At 37.5% G+C, this 17,916-nt stretch overlaps 1 protein-coding gene across 1 annotated transcript in view; it reads right to left on the reverse strand.

The window, feature by feature from the left end:
* The window catches only part of RAD51B (RAD51 paralog B), a 391,590-nt gene that overhangs the window by 367,289 nt on the left and 6,385 nt on the right, over positions 1-17,916 (reverse strand). Inside the window, 3 exon segments of the mRNA XM_030452706.1 lie at positions 4,756-4,939; positions 5,888-6,007; positions 10,419-10,555. Coding sequence (XP_030308566.1) covers positions 4,756-4,939; positions 5,888-6,007; positions 10,419-10,555 — 441 coding nt within the window.

Genomic DNA, 17,916 nt, shown 5'->3' on the forward strand with positions numbered 1-17,916 from the left:
CTTTTATTCCGAAATTTTCAATTTTGCAATGTGTTTACCTCTTTAAACTAGTATTTTCAAATATGAGAACAGCAATAGCAATGGTACAGAGGAGCTCACAAGCAACCATTTATGTAGAAACAGAATAAAAGAGAACCAAGGATGAGGCCAAATGGAAATACTTGTTTAAAAAGAGAGAAAAATGACAGTTTTAATGTTCTCTCTTTGCCACTTGAATTTTGACACTTTATAGCAGGAAGCTGAGATGATAAAATTAAACACACTAAACTAAAGACAGAAGAAAGTAATGCTGCAGTTGTCAAGTAATTTGTGCACATAAACTGATTTTGAGAAGGAAAAAAAAAATCAACCAACTTACACAACTTAAAGGCCAATATATATTTAGCTAAACATTTGACTTAACAAAGCAATGAAAGTCTTGTGCATAAAGTTTACAGACCAGAACCCATAAGTTAGTGTGAAACACTGCAACAAAAAATGTGAGAACTAGGAGTGTGAAAAGAAAATTGACTATGACAGCTTTAATTGCTGCAATGTTATCAAAACCCATAAAGGGAACTTTTTGTTTTTAAATGGAGCATGTGGCATCTAAAGGAGAAAAATATTACCTGTGGAAATTATGGGCTTGACTACTGTTAATTTATTTAGCATAGCGAATAAAAGCATTTAGAGAATATTTACTTAAGGCTTGTCTTTCATTTGCACTATATATCACAACCATGAAAAGAAAGTCTCACCTCCTAAGCAATTTCATATTCTCAGAAAGAACAATTAAAAAAAAACCAACTATTATACATCTGCTCATAATGGTGATTATGAACAAACTGATCATAACAAGGTTCACTTCCACTTTTCACTAACAAAGGTTCACTGCCCAGCTCTCAGAACACAACCCAGACAAAAGTATGAAGGACATCCAGTGTCATAACTTGATTAGCCTTGGGGATTTACAATGCAAGTTTCATCTTCAGTCTCAATTTGACATTGCAAAGACTGCTCAAAGCTGTTTAGTTTAGCAACTGCCACTTTTAGAGTGCTTTTCCATGGAGGTGTCTAGCCAGCTTCACACTTTTTCTCAAGTACTAACAACTAGGAGATCAGGTTTTATAAATAATTTTTTTATAAGCTGAACAGTTAAATCTCATTTTAGTCAAATCGGGTTTTAAATTTTTGCTCTCCACTTAAATAGACATCATTTCTCTTTCAGCCAGCATGAACATTAAACTAACTTTAATGAATACCACCTACTAATAATAAGTAATTGTCTATGAATATGGAAGAAAGTATAAGACAAAAATCTGAAGTGTATTTTGCTTGCTATTCTTTTTAAGAAGGCTATGTATGTCAGAAAACTAGACAGAAACATACAGAATTGATTACTGCTGCTTAAGTAAGTGACCTGGTAGACAGCATCAACATACACTCTAACATTCAGATCCAAATGCTCTCAAGTGCAATATGCACTAAAATAGGTACATTTAATGTAAACTTACATATAGCTTTATATACTCACTTGATTGAAAAAAATAAAGGGGTTTTTGTTTGATTTTTAGTCAAACTGTCCTTCTCAGCTTCATAGCAATCACTTGCTCTAACTGACCACTTTCAACCAAACCTGGCAGAAAAGATTAAGTTTTGGCACAACTGTGTGCAGGGATAGGGAAAAAGGGACTCCATTTCCTAGTGTTCCACAGACAAAAAAGCTTCAGTGACTGTTCAGTCATCAGTACAACTGCTGGGTGGGCTGTCAACAGACCACAATCGAAGCAGCCTCTTATCCTGGCATCATGTGAAGAACCTAGGGTAGAACCAGGCTTACTGGTAAATTAGGTGGAAGAAGAGATCAAAAAAAGAAATCAGGCATCATATTTCAGTTTGAAAAACAGCTCACATTGTCCATATATGAAAAAAACCCTGTACTTTACAAACAAAAATTTCAAAAACCATTAATTCACGCAAAAATTTCTGATCACACAACCCTCTCACTTGCTTCACTCAGTGACTAAGAAGGTGCCATTCAACTAATATATTTAAATTTTTTTTTTCTCATCTCAAAAGATTTAGGTTTCATTTAGAGCATAGTATTTAAATTTTACACTGAGGAAGGCAAGTGTTACTTTCCAAGGGGAAGGTATAGTATGAGTCATTTCCAAGTGGTAATGACTGTATCCACATAGCATCTTCAGAACTCACCCATTCTACAACTGAAATAGAGGTGCAGAGCATTTACTGAACAATGACCGTCAGTTTTAAGGCAATTAAGGTCAGCTTTTGTTCAATCAAAAGCTTCATACCTCTATAAAGAGCTACTTGGGTTTGAAACAGCTCCCCTTGAGTTCAGTAAAAGCTATGATCACTAGCCACTTCAGCACATCAGGGTCAATATCCTGACACCATCAACACTCAATGATCAACAGCTAGAGACTTTATAAAGCTAACAAAGAACTGCAATAAAGTAATTTGAACTCCAGCCTAACATGGCAGTACAGCATATTTTCCCATATTTCATCAGACATGAATCCATTACCTTTTTAGGAAACAGGGGGAGCCCATTTAAAAATACTCAGTGACAAGAAGCTCCTTATGTTTAGTAATGCATTCCAATGATTAATTAGTGCACATAAGAGCACACCCCTTACATGAAGTCTGGACTGGCTTAAATCAGCTTCCAGCCACAGAACTGTGGTATGCCTTTGTCAGCCAAAGAGAAGGTTGCTTTTGTCAAATACCTCTTCCTCAAGTAGGTACATATTGACTAATGAAGAAACTTAACATTTCCTTAGCTAAGCTAAACAAACACCTTACTAAGACTTCTTTCCCCTTCTCTCAGTCATTTTCCAGGTTATTCTTTGGAAACTGATTTTTCACCATTGTCCCTATGCTATGAACACCAGATGCTCCAGTAACAATTACACAACCTCCTTATTTCCAATTCCCTTGCTCAACGACTGAGTTTTTCACCTGACCTGTTAGCTCCAGCCACAAGGATTGACTTCAAGTTCAACTCTGAACCTTTTTCAGTCTCGGATTGAGTTCCCCTACTGGTTGCCCAATTCAGTATTCAGTTGCACAATTCTGCCATAAAATATTACATATTGTTTCGTGTGTCCGATTTATTAGTAATCACTTTGCAGCCTTACTAATGTTCTTTTAGTCTCTAAGTGAAAACACATAAGTAATTCCAACACAGTTACTTAAAATGAGAACCTTGAATACCCTGTTACCTCGAGTAGCAGAGATTAATGAGATGTATGCAACAGCACATTTACCTCCAGTATGCATGAACACTCAAAGATGCACAACACACTCCAATGTGGGATCTTGCACGTTGCTCATACACAGCCTTGCCTAGGGGATCCATGTTTACAACAACCCAAATCTCTAGCCAACTCCCTCCTAGAAGTCTAAGCTGTAGGAGTTCCTACAGTTTATTTTGTAACATAAAATGTTTTGTGTTACCAATGACAATAAATAAAAATGCAGACAAAACATACAATCTTTCAACCTGTATATTTACATGTCATAACATGGATATTTTGAAGATTTTGATTTAAAAGTCAAGATATCTCATGGACTAATTTAGAAGACAGAGCTGTGACCAAAGCACAAGTCTCTGGCCAAAATCCCAGAGCTCCTTACACGAGTTCACAGTGAGATGCAAGGACAAAGCAGCACACCAGGTATTGCAAATGCCTCCAAACAAACATGTTAGGCTGTACTGTAATGGAAACCTTTAAATATTTGAAACTTATTTTCTTCTTACACGGGGTGATCACAATCTTAGGTTCCTTCATACTGTCCAACTCTAAAATATGAACATTGTCCCTCTGCCTGTAAGTAGGGCAGCAGCCTAAACTGTCAGAGGCTCCAATCCAACTCAGTTTCACCATTATAAATGAAAGTGAAGGGGAAAGGGGGGATTTCTGAATAATAAGAAAATAGAGAAAAATTGTATTTTGCCATAAAACTTCTCCCTTTTTCAGAAAGACTGCATAATATTTTCCCAAAATGGGAGTGTACATACTTAACTACAATTCTTCCCTGGCTTTTTAAAGCAGTATAAACAATACTGGGTGCCCTAACTAGGACATTATGCTTTGTATATGAAATTTAAGGGCATTTATGTGGGATTTTAGTTTCTCCATCAAAAGTCTTTAAAATTACATGGCAGAGGAAATCTATTCCCCTTAAGCCAGCCAGTTCCACACCTCTGATGTAAATTTCTGAAATGATAGTTCCTGTGACCTCAGGAGCAACTGAAGGAAAAGGTTTCACCAGTCTGACTCAAGTTCTTGCCAGTTTCTCTTTTACACTGGAGTGACAAGTACGTTACCTATTCTAGGAAATATTTCCAAGAGTTGAGTCTCAATAACATCTTTTGAGTTGACATGATCCTCTGTGGATCATATAATGAAGGAACACACAGGCACTTATGCTGCTTATGCTTTCTGAAGCACTTCTCCATCAGTTCCACACAGTCCCTGCATGAGTGCCCTTATTTTCCTTTATATTTTATAGGCAAATCCACAGACAAGGATTTGTTGAGCCTTCCTATCTGTATTATCCTAACTACCCTCTTATCTGCATTAATTAGCATGCATACACAATTACCATTTCCCCATTCCCCCATTATTTTCCAACAAGTACCTCCATGAAGATTCCCAATAGAAGCTTCTTCTGTTTTTTTCACCCATTTCCATTCTTCTCAGATGTTATTACTTGACACTGTAAACCAAAAACTTAGGAAGAACTTACTGGTATTGAGAACTCCTCTGCCAAATACTTCAATACCGATGCTCCTCTAGCCAAGAAGTTACTTCTCTCAGCCAGGTTGCCTTGGAGTTTTGTGTCAAATTCCTTTCTGACAACTGAAGCAACAGAGTCGATTATTATGAGTTTAACGTTCTTTGAAATAATTTCTTCTTCCAAAGACATAATCCTAAAAAGAAACAACAAAAAAACCCAATAAACAAATAGGAAAACTCAGTCATGCATAGCATTATTTAGACAACAGAACCATTTTAGAACCCTGAAATTGCTTGAAAGGTTTACGTGAGAAAACTGAAAGTCAGCCCCTCTTTTTCCTCCCTCAAACACCACCTCCACTAACATCTGCATGTAATGAAGAAATCAGAAAAGGAATCTGAGGCCTCAAAACTCTTGGTGTCTGTATATGCAGACGACCAAACTTATTTCTATATGCCTCTAAAGACAGTATGCCAAACCTACCCCATTGATAATATGCTACCCATTGTTTCTGATAAAGCTGCCCTAGAAAACTAATCTTAGAATAATTCTCCTACTAATATAAAATACATCAAATATTGCTAAAATACAACTTAATTATTTTTAATTGCAAAATGTGTTCATAAATTAACATAAGGTAACAACACGAAAATACAGCACTGCCAACAAGAATATTTAGGCTGATGACTGGTTAAACAATGCCTCCCTTCCATTGCTGACGGGGTCCCAGTCTTCCTGGAAATAAACTGCTTTGGAGAAGCAAAATTCTATTTCATGGAAAATGAAACTCTCATCCTACAGTCTCTCTACAACCCAAGACAAGACCTGTCACATGAATACTCCCCTCTAAAGGCTTATAGGGATAAGATTGTATAGAAATTGTCTATCAGAAATAAGAAAAAAATCAGATGGATTAGTGAAATGCTATGAAATGAGAAGAGCAATGTCAGTCTTTCTATAGCAAGCTTACTTTGTTGGAGATCATGCTGTTATCAACGTGAAAAGACCTCAAATAAATTAACTACTCTACACAAAGCTTTGTGATAAGCCAAATATCATAATAGACCAGTCAAATGGTATTTAAATCATAATACCAGTCAAAATGGTATTTAAAAAAAAATCAAACTCTGGAAAAGAATACCTCTTCAATACACTGCCACAGGTCAGCTCTCGATACAGGTGAATGCTACGAGTCATGCAGAACAGCTTTTCATCTGAGTCAAAATAAGTAGGAAATCTGCTTCCTGCTATCTCAATCAACCTAAAAAAAAAAACAAAAAACCAAACAGAGAGCAAAACACTAGAAAACAAATAATATGGGATAATAAAGCATCAAGTATTAACAAAATAAACTTCTGAATTATAAGCAGATACCAAGTAATACTGGAAATCTTTCCCAAAGGAGAAGCATACTTTAGCAGTCACACTGAAATTCTGCAAGTCAGATCAGTCAAGGTTTCTTCCCAGTGATGCTAAAGTCAGTGGTACAATAGGGAAGGACACAATGTGTCTGTACTCAAAGAAACAGCATATCTCCAGTAGGCAGAAACTGCAAAGTTTAGAGCTACTGAATGCAAAGTTCTTTTGAATTTCATACAAGAGGTTCTACTCAATGGCCAAGCATTCTCCTATTATTTTATCTAAATGTTATTTTCATTTAAACAAATGCACTCTCCAATTCAAACCGTCTTGTCTCCCACCTTTTATCTTGCACTGAAATCATAAAGTGGACTTTGTGTCACCAATAGAAGTTTAACAAGTTGGTAAACAACAAGAGAAGATGCATTACAAGATCCAGCCAGCAGGGAAGCTGGATCCTAGAAAACAGATTCCAGTTCAACTGCAAGTACATATACAAGCAGATGTCTTTTCAGAGATAAACTCTCCTTAAAAACAAGAGCAAGGATAGGAGACTTCTTCACTGAAATTTCCATTGTACCAGCTATGTCTTTGTAGAAGGGGCTTATAGACTCTTAAGAAAATATACATTTTATAACATAGAAAAAAAAATTAGCACACAGGGACTGAGGTTCCAGCTGCCAGGCAGCTACAAGATCCATCCATTCAGATAGCAGAGGTACTACTGGCATGACTTGATATAATGAAATGACTTCAAGTAGCTGCTTCACTGATAGAACTGAATGTGGAATTCCATGATTAAATGTTCTCCATTACCTTATTAGCAAATTCATGACTCTTCAAAACCTTGAATGACAATTGTTAAGCATACCACTGTTTATCATCAGAGTAGATTAAGGAAGTGTGTCAGATAACTGATGATAACATCAAAGGAGTCTGAGGAAGTTGATCTTTGTTGATCTCTGTTGTCAAAATACTTTTACATTCAGAAACTGTGCTTTGAAAAAAACCTCTCAGACAGATGTAAAACTAAACAATTTATTGATGACAGGCTAACGTCAGTTAAATGAGATTTTATATATAAACACTGAACTGTATCCATTTTAGAAACACTTAACTGCCCACAAACTCTTCAAAAGCCAGTGAAAAGTTCCACCCCTCCAAGGAAACTTTATCTAGGTCCTTCAAGAAATGATCCAAGAATTTAACTTAGAAACTCAGAGTTGCAATAGGAGCACTGGGTTTTTTTCCCCACAATCAAGGCTATTTTTTAATAACAGAAAATGCTTTTCAGTATTTTAAGCCGACCTATCCCACCGCCTAAAGCTTGAGAAGTGCGGCATCTAGTGGATGACACCTGTGGGTACCACCTACTGCTTTTCTTGAAGCTTTTTACTAAAGTCCCTTCCATTAACAAACCCAGAATGTTAAAGCTATTTTAGAAAAATTCTTTCAAAACAGTTTTATTTAGCTCCAAGCACTAAGCTTGGACGTTAATATACCAACCTTAGACAACTTCATTACAGTAGCCTGTATCTCATTCAGTAGACACATTCTTACATCTAAACTTGACAGAATCCTTTTTCTGGGGTTGCACATTTAATCATGCAGACCATTTGGGGAATGGTGATCTGTCACTTAGTGGTCTGCATGAAATTAGATTTCAGGATGCTTCCCAGTGGACCAGCAGATCACAAAGAGCATCACTGCACAGACTGATTCAAAATGAAATGCCAAAATCTTGCTGAGATCACAGGACTCTTCACAGAGCTCCACGCAGGTTCAAAGATGCTAAAGATCTAAATCATGTTTGGAAAAAGCTGCACATAACATGTTCTCTGCAGCCAGGGCCGATGGTGTGGAAAATCTGTTTGTTCTCATCTTTGGTTCACAGAAATTTGTATCTAGTGTTTTTCACAAAGCAGTAAGTATGGTAGAGATAAAAGCAAACCAGATTTTTTTTAGGCTTTTTAAGTAACTTTTATATTTTCAGCTAATAGCTGGCTGGAACTGAATTGCTACAAAACTGGTATTTCCAGACTTACTATGGCCATTCCATCTATTTGTTCTAATATCCATGTTCTGACAAAGCTGGATGACAGACACCATTTGCACTGTTACAGCTTTCTCTTAGTGAGTGAAAAACACAAAACCAGTGGCATATCTTAGCAGACCCACCTCAATATTGATCTCTCTTCTCAGCATTGTTATTAGATTGAACTAAACTGTCATATTAGAGAATCAGTAGTAAGACTACCAAAGTTTATGAAGGCAAAAAGTTCAAAAAGCTCCCTGCCCTGTAGTAAGACATGCCAGGAAGAATGACAAAAAAGAAATTCCTTTCAGCAAAAGAAACAAAATTAGCCAGCTCTATGCAGTATCTTTCTAGAAGCAGCACAGCATTACAGCCAGTATGGCAGCTATAATTTAGCAATTCTTAGCCCCAAAAAGCAGAGGGGTGTAAGCACTCTTCTTAGGCTTTCTGTAGAGACTTTGGAGCTCTGAATAAACATAGTGCCAGCTAAATGCCTCCATTAACTCCTTTTAAAATAATTTGCTATTACTTTGCCCTCTTATCTGAAGTGTTTAAAATAACAAAACCAAAGATCTCGTCCATTTGCCATCTATTAGCAAGATAGGATTACAGAATCATAAGACAGAAAACACAAGAGACCTCCAGGACAATATCCTATTCAAAGTAGTACCAGCTATGAAATCAGAACAAGTTACTTGAGGTTTTACCTAGTCATATTTTGGAAGCCTCCAAGAATGGAGGTAGCACAGCTCTGCCCCTACAGTGAAAAAAATTCTCCGTATATCACAACAGAAACAGATTTCAATGTATGCCTACTGTCTCCCTGCCATGCACTACTGTGCCATTATTATCTTGATGGGCTCCTCATGGGGAGGGGAAAGATGCTGTTAGATACTCCTAAAGCTGCTTCTCCTCTACACTGAGTAAGCCCTCAATCTCCCCACAAAGGGCAAGTGCTCCAAACCCCAACCATCTTGGTAGTCCCCTGCTAAACTCCTTGCAGTTTGTCACATCCCAAAACTGAACAAACAATTCAGATGTAGTCTGACAGGTACCAAGTAGAAGGGTATAAGCACTTCCCTCACTCTTCTGGTGCTGTTCATTAGCAGCTGCAACACAAAATGCAAGATATTTTGCAGACCCATTGCTTGAAGTTTTTTTTCCTGTTAAATGTTACACTTCTAGTTTAAAGTTCTTACACATTTGTGAAATTAACTTGACAAAACCAGGGTTAAAGCCCCTACCGTTTCATCCATGTTAGCTTCAAATGACTAAATTATACGTATTTCTTTGATTTGACACTCCAGATTCAGGAAACAGGTATAGCTACTAACTTATCTGAAATATAGAATTTGTTCCAATGAACATTTTTCTGCCCATTTTTCCTTCATAAACAAGGATGAGGCTACTGTGCTCTACACCCTTAACTTTTGAACTCTCAGCAACAGTGACACAGAAAAAGACATCTTGAAAACATCAAATCCTCATAGTTTAGAAAATTTGGTAGTTAAAGTAAATTAGAGCCACCTTTGCTGAAATACCACAGAATTATTAATCAGTCAGCACAGGAAAGGGTAATAAGCAATACATGCATATAACTAACTCTCAAGTAGTTGCAGCATACATAGTGTTGCCTGCTCATTCAGCAGAGATGATATCATAAGTGCATAGCTGGGCCCTTTCAGTCACTTGGGCAAAGCAGTAGATACCAGAAGAACCAGAGATGTTATACAGTTAAGGGAATATAGTACTGCATGGACACTAAGGATAGAGGAGAGATGAAGGGTTACTGCAGAAGGAAATCAGAAGTGCAGAAGAAGAGCAGGGGGCGTCCCTCAGTAGAAACAGGACAGAAATTTGAAAACTGGCTATGTCAGTCCTGCTGTTCACAGAAAAAACTCCATGTCCTTTGGACGAAAAATGCTGGGCCTTTATATCCTCAAAACCTTCCTGCTAACTCCACGAGCTGAATTGCAAAGAAAGATTTCAGGTAGGAAATTTTTAAGACCATTTGTAAATTAGAGAGAATGTCATCCACCTCATCATTCCACCACTGGAATCTGCAACACCATACAAATTAGGAAGGTGAGTAAATCATTCCATGAAATAAATTCAGCCACCTATGGAATCACTGCATGTGTCAGACAAATGCTTAAGAACCACCATAGGCATTTACTTTATAAATGCTTAATAATTGCTCAGAAAATAATTGAAGGTTATAAAGATAAATGGTGCTAAAGAAGTTGCAAATGTATTATTTTAAAATTTTCCATCTTACCTTTCAGCACTGAATGCAGACTCTGTGTCAATGTATATAACAGCCCCATCTAGTCCTCCCATGCTTACAGGCAGTGTAGCCAGAACACTCATCATAATGCAAAACTGAGTTTTGCCACAACCTGGTGGACTGGTTATCTGGAAGAAAAAGTTAGTAACATAAAACAAGAGTAGTCACATTCATTCACCCTAATTCTACTCTTAACTAAGACCTGAACACCCAGGACTCGTCAAATTCTGCTCTTCCAGTTACCAAAGGAGAAAACAGCCACAAAGAGAGAGACTGCAGCCCACAAAGAGCAACTTGTTCTCCAGAGTTAACTTCTGGATCTTTCCCTTTCAGTCAAACTCAACCACTGAGGAATAAACAGTTCTTCAGATACAACATTATGTTTTATTTCTTTGACATCCTTCTCATATTTCAGGTCATCTACACTCCCCCTTCTTTTATAAGATCTTCCCTAGAGCCACACATAGTTCTAGAAGAGTCACAGTTGACATTCACATGACATCAATGGCCTTTAGAGCTGAAAAGAGTGCAGATTTAATTAATTCACAGATGTTAATGACTGCTTAGGAATCACCACAACCTTGGTTACAACCAGGTTTCCCTGGGAAATCACAAGGACAATTGTTTGTATCCTGTAAAAACTGAATGATACATATGAACCACATATACACACAAGTCATCTTTTATCTGCCCCAGAAACTACACTCTGGAATGTAGCATGTTTTGTCACTGCTGCTAATTCCCTACTACCATATTTCAACATTAAACCATTTAACGATCCATTCCAGCTTTCACCTGCACTTACTGAAAGCCTGTGCTTAAGAAGTATTCAAAAATTAGTGTGTTCAGTTCCACACTGAGCTTGTGTGACATGGTTCCAGTATCATTTCAGTCCAAGAGGAAAACCACAAGCATCAGCAGAATACATTGCTTGATGAGATCCCCAGTTTCTGAGAGCAAGATTTTTCCACTAGAGATGGCAGTATGCTGGTCTTTATCTGCTGCAGATCTTGCAGAGATTGTAAATAAATGCTGGGCGCTCTGTTCAGAAAATAATATGCTCATTACTGTTAGAGTGGGACTTTAAATACAGCATCACATTGTCACTGCTTCTGTGAAGGGAGGTGATGACGAATTTAACACTACAAACACCACATGGAAATCTGAAGTCATCTTAGGCACTAAAAACAGGAGCAATGGGTTCATTCTGATACTAGCAGGGACTCAATAATAATGCAAGATAAAATAAGCCTCTCCAGCAAAGCTAAACTGCAAAATTAATCAGACTTCCTCAAAACACCTAGTAGTGCCAAAACAAGGCTTACATACAGAGCTGTTGTTTTAATTTACAAATGAAACCCTACAACAGTAAGACACTCAAAATCAAACTGATTTTTGAGACAAAGTGCACAAGAGTGTGTTTTTAAGTACAAACATCTTTTCACCACAAGACACTACTGTACCACTATGGTTGCATTTTAAACAGCAGCAGCATGACTTGAAGCACAGAAAAATTGTAGGAAAACCTAGAGGCACAGTTGGTTAAAATCCCTTTAATCACTTTTGTCTTTAACAAGGTCTGAAACCCGTGCCATACCATTCAATCTACTTGAAGTTTTAATGCAAGAGAAAAATTAGATTATTTTTCTTTAGACACATGCTACATTTAGTGAACTACAAATGAGGAATTAGTGGTATTTATGCAATTATCTGTCGTCCATCCAGCGCACTTAAATTGCAAAACAATAGCTGATACATTTTAACATGAACCCAAAGCTTATATAAAAACTGCAGAGGCCATACATATTCCTTAGACTGTGATAGCCAAGGAATCTCACCAGCTGATTCTGGTTTTTAAAAAAAAAATCAAAAAACACAGACTTGAAATGAATGCGGACATAGAACCATAGAATCATTTGGGTTGGAAGGGACCTCTCAAGGTCATCCAGTCCAACCCCCCCGCAGTAATCAGGGATACCCTCAACTACATCAGGTTGCTCAGAGCCTCAGCAAGCCTCACCTTGAACATCTCCAGGGATGAGGCCTCAATCACCTCCCTGGGCAACCTGTTCCATTGTTCCCCAACCCTCATGGTAAAAAGCTTCTTTCTCACTTCCAATCTGAATCTACTCTTCCCTAATTTAAAACCATTGCCCCTCATCCTGTCACTCCAGGCCCTTGCAATTCCACCAAGAAAGGGATCAAGCCCGTCTGGTTTCCAGTACTTCCCTTTCACAGGGCTCCTGAGCTCCCGAGTCTTCAAGCCTGTTGCATTATTTATCTGCAGTGGTTCACAGGACTGAGCCTGAGGCACCTCTGGAGAGAATCTACTCCAACCTCCCTCATCCCAGCAAGGTCAGTACCTCAGGACTGTTTGCTCAGACTTTGGATAACTCTGAGGATGGAGGTTCTTCTGCTTTATGGGTTTCAATCCAGTTGTTAAATTAAAATCTTTGGACAACTGTGAGGAGACCTCATAAAAACATACGCAGTTTCAGCCTTGCCTAGGAGATGTACTGGAATCAACATTTGTGTCAGTGGCTGATGGAAGAGCTAATTCAACAGAGATGCTGTAAAAATGTCTGAAGATACAAGCATCTTACGAGAAAAAGGGAATTTTGCAGTATGAGCTAGTACAAGGAAACAAGCTAATGGAGCAAGAGAGAATTTCTATTCCCAAAGACAATAATACTTCATCTTTTAGCAGCATTCCTTTAAAGGGCATTAAAATGGAATTTTAAATAATACACAGTGAACAATTTTTAAGGACTGTAACATCTTATTCTACTTACCATTGGGTCAGCAAGTGTTTTGAATAATATAATCTTAGTTAAAAAAAAAACACAACATAACACACAACTAAAAATTCTCTAATATCATTCCAATCAAATGTCTACAAAAAAGTTCACTGAGTTTGTTTTACTGCAAATTTGCTCTGAAAAAAAAAATAAAAATCAAATCCACCCAGATAGAAATGTGAAGACTACAAGTTTTTAATTCAGCTCTGCCTAATAAAACATACTTTTAATTTTCAATATGTTATATATTATTGTATCTGGCACATCTGCAGGGTTTGGAGCAAGTCACAAGGAGCCAATTCTTCTTCAGCTACCAGGGGATTAAACTCTTCAACATTCAAAAAATCGTTACTTTAATTTTTCCTCAGAGGAGTTGGCCAAAAGCTCTGACATCTGACCACAAAATTTCAGCTATGACTTAATTTACAGCTTAAAACCTAATAGTGGTTTGGGAAAAAATAGTCCAAGACAGAGCAATGCAAATCAAATCGCTCTGGCACTCAAAGAGCAAGCAGCTTTGGCTATAGAAAATACCACCACAAGTCTTAACCCTGTGGCTCCTCTACTCAAATTTCAAGTTTCCAACCACCCTCACTGCTGGATGAAGTAACAGGAAGACAATAATTTAGCCACGCCAGTCAGGAAGTAAATGCTGCACTCAACATACTTTTGAAGAGAACTTGAATAGCTGCCTAATAACAAAAATACTGAAGGGCAATCCACTGGTCAACTCTGCTCCAGTAAGTTGCAAAAGAGCAAGTTAAAATTAAGTTCCAAAATCACTTGAATCCATAAAGAATATGACCTGAAAGTGATGGCAAGCTGCAGTGCTGCATGAAAGCTGCAGACAGTTGATAGCTTTCTACCAAAATTTCATCTAACAACCATGCTCAAGAACACATGCAGTGCTGCCAACCTTTGAAATTATTCAGATCTCATGACTCTTGCAAAAATATTTTTTAAAATCTCCAGAATCAGGCTCTAAATGAGAAAATCAGTTTCTGCATAGTTAATTGTTCACTGTCTTTATGGTTGCTGAAAAAACCTTAACACAGTTAAATCAGTTCCCACATTTAGCATCTAAAAGGCAAATAAAAAGCAATAGGGTTTTTTTAGACACCTCTTAAGTTAGTTCAGATATCTTATGCTTAGGTATCTCTTAAGTCAGTCATCTAATTTCTGGAGTTTACCTAGTTCTCTCTATAATATTTCTTATTAAAGAGTTATTATGCACCAGTACTGTAAGTTTGGCATGAGGGTGGAAGCAAGACTGAGCTACTGGTGGAAGGAGTGGTGGAAGGCTGACAGTTCTGGTCTTATCCACTAGATGTCTTGTACAGACCTCAACATCTCAAGCCACTGTGAGAGCACCTACTGAAGACAACTGCAAGAGACAGGTCTCTCTCCATTTTTAACCAACCAAACAAAAACCCCCAATATTTATAAGTTTTTTTTAAGAAAGTTTTAAGGAGAAAATTTAAATTGTAACACCTTTCCTGGTGCAGTGCTTTTCACTGACAGTCACATAAAAGTTGATACTAATTTTGACTATATTCATGTCTCCCAACTACCTTTAATTACATTGATACATACAGAATATGACCATTATTAAAATAGGGTTTAGCAACAATTTCCAAGGTTTTCTCATATTTAAAGATAATATATTTTAAGGAAATACTGATTACCAATTGAGTTCTGTGATAATCAACTGAGAATTTTGGTTAAATTGAATGCATAGCTCTAGAATATTAAGCGGTTGTGTTTACTCCCTGAAGAGCATCATCTTATAACATCTTAGGAAAAGGATATTTGACATTCATGTTTTGAGATGAGCTATTTGCAGAACTTGCTGTCAAACAGATTAAGAGAAAATGTGTTTTTAAAAAACCCAAAACGCCCAAACTGTATAAGTCAAAGATTAGCTAACATTCCAGTAAAGCTCCCCCCATGCTAACCACTGCTTCTGCTGGATCTCCCTATGGAACAATACCAAGAACATGGCAATCAGAAAGGTTAAAACTCTAGAGCTGCAGAGCCATTCTACCTGGTCTTCAGACAAGAAGAGATCAAACAGACTGCACTCTTAGTTGAATTATTAAGGATTAAGAAAAAAGGACAAATATTCACACCATTGTTATCAGCAGCCTTGTAAATTATCTGGTTGGCTCTTTCAGCCAAAAAGGATCACATCCACTTTTTGTTTTTTAAATTAGGAAAAGATTTTCCAGGATCTTTTAATGGAAACTTTTAAGAGTCAGGCCACCATCATTTTCTCAAAATTGCCAAGCCACAGGAAGGAGGGCAAAACAGACTGGCTTATTTGGGCTGATTTACAGAAGGCTGACATCCTTTTTTGGGCAACACCCATGAGCCAGTTCACAGGCCCAAGGTCAAGTCAGCATATCATAGAAAAGACATATGTCTATTCTACTTCTTTCTCCTACTTGTGCAGCAGTGGCTCTGTATTTCTACTAAAGAAGCACAATTCAGAAGTTTAAGCAGCAAAAGCATGTGAAGAGCCATTCTCTGCCATGGAAAAGTTAGTGGACCGGAGGGAAGCCCCAGAAAGCCAGATATTAGGCACAATCAAGCATAATTTCTTTTCTAACACAGGCTGTGCTATTTCATCAACTGACTGCATGAACAATAATGCAAAAGAAATGGAGTCAAATTACACCTCACAGCAACTGCTTTGCTGGTTAGAATATTTTTAGGAACCAAAAATTCATCTGCTGAAGGCACTATCCTCAACAGCAGCATAGTTACAGCCTCAGGATCCTGCATATTCCACTGCTGTTGTAAGAACAGCTCTTTCTTCAACGAGACAGGATATAGGAAGTCTCTACTCCCAGAAGTTGAAGGCTTGCATTACTCATTTTAAGATGCAGTTCTACCAGTCTGATTGTCTTAGAATAAATTGGAAACAAAGCTAGGCCTAAATCTGAAGAAAATATTAATTCTGACAGATCAGCTTAAGTTCCAGGATGCATTCTTAAACATATTTTACGAAGACCTCAATGGTATCTGTTCCTCTACATTATATAAAAATACTCTCAGTCTTTAAAAAGTAATATCCTTTCATGACATAACAGTTTACTAGAGCATAAGCTGTTTAAGCTCCACTGAGTTTAGACTATAACAATACATTGGATTTCATAGGTGATTTCTATCTGAGATCAAAACCAGTTGAGTTTGATTAAAAGATGTGAAAAAATATCTTTTCCTCATGGTAGAATTTCTGTAACTTCTCACTTCTACTCCTCTACTGTGGCAATGTGCCACAGTACACAAAGAAAAGCACTTGGTAAGAACTGCTAAGGAGTTCAGGGAAAAAAAAGGGTTTCAACCTGTCAAAATTCAGAGCACAAAACACACAGTATGTATTTTTTCAGTCATTTCAAGTATACATCTGAGTTCAGAACTGGACTTTAAGAAAGTAAATACGGCCATATTGCATAAAATCAATGTCTACCTAGCTCTGGATTCTGCCCCAGTGAGGGCCTACAACTGATAGTGAAGTAACACAAGAACACTGTTGAAAAACAAACTTCTTTTAGGGCACGGCACTCCAAGGTCCAACCAGGTGTTCCAGCAGAAACTCACAAATAGTGCTCTGAGTCTATTGCCCTCAGGGTTGACCAGCCTGGATCAGTGCTATTGCTCCAAGAGCAGCCAATCTCTCTGCTGGCTTGCTCAGGACTGAGATGAGCCTGCGAGTTTGAGCCTCACCTTTTATTGGCCCCCTAATCCTGCTCATGTGCAGTGAGGGCCCTGCCCTAATCAGGCACAGGTGGGCTTAACACAAGCTCATGCCCCCTACCTGGCAATTAGTGGCACCTGGTTGCCTCATTTCACTACAGAACATGGTACACAGCTATTGATATTCCCTTCAATATACACACTCCTCCATCCCCATTTGTCAGTCAGCAAATTCCTAAGCCAGAGACTGCATCTTTGTGTTATCATAATACACAATGATTCGAATGAGCACCTTCAAAAATCCTCTCTTTCCACATAATAGAAACTACACAAGTCATTATGCAAGTTATTATCACTTTCTGCAAGGCCAGAGAAAAACCCAGGTACCAGAAAATAAAGTCCCCCTTGTTCTTAAAAAAAAAATTCTAAGCATAAAAGTAGTATTGCATCCAAAGTCCATAAAGTGACACTTACAGACAGATTTATAATTTGTACTGTTACAATGTATGCACATATAATACAGGCCCTAAAGTAATTGTTTTCTTAAATAATATGTAATTATTGCATAAATTGGTTACATTTATATATAAAAGCTCTGTAAAGTTATTCTCATGCAGATATATTTCATACTTTTGTCCTAATTGTACCTTCATAAAAATTAACGACGTGGTAAAGGCAGAATGAATTAGTATCAAAAGGAGACTCCCTGTGCTCTGACCACGAAACAATACTGCAACTCTCCCACTGTAAAAATCCAGCCAAATTTCCTGAAAAAAAATTTCCAATTTTTAAAGGAAAATAGGGTTTCCAAAACTTTCAATTCCTTCATCTTCTTACTTACCTACCATTCTGGAGGGAGGTAGGGGAGGTGAATCACAAAAAGCACAACATTTCACAATTAAAAAAAGCACATCCCATCCTAAATTTCTGTGAATTTTGTGGTTAAATCATCTGACACAACAATCTATCCGTGAATTTTGACTTCCAGGTGT

Source organism: Calypte anna, chromosome 5A (genome assembly GCF_003957555.1).
Source record: "Calypte anna isolate BGI_N300 chromosome 5A, bCalAnn1_v1.p, whole genome shotgun sequence".
NCBI classification, from domain to species: Eukaryota; Metazoa; Chordata; class Aves; order Apodiformes; family Trochilidae; genus Calypte; species Calypte anna.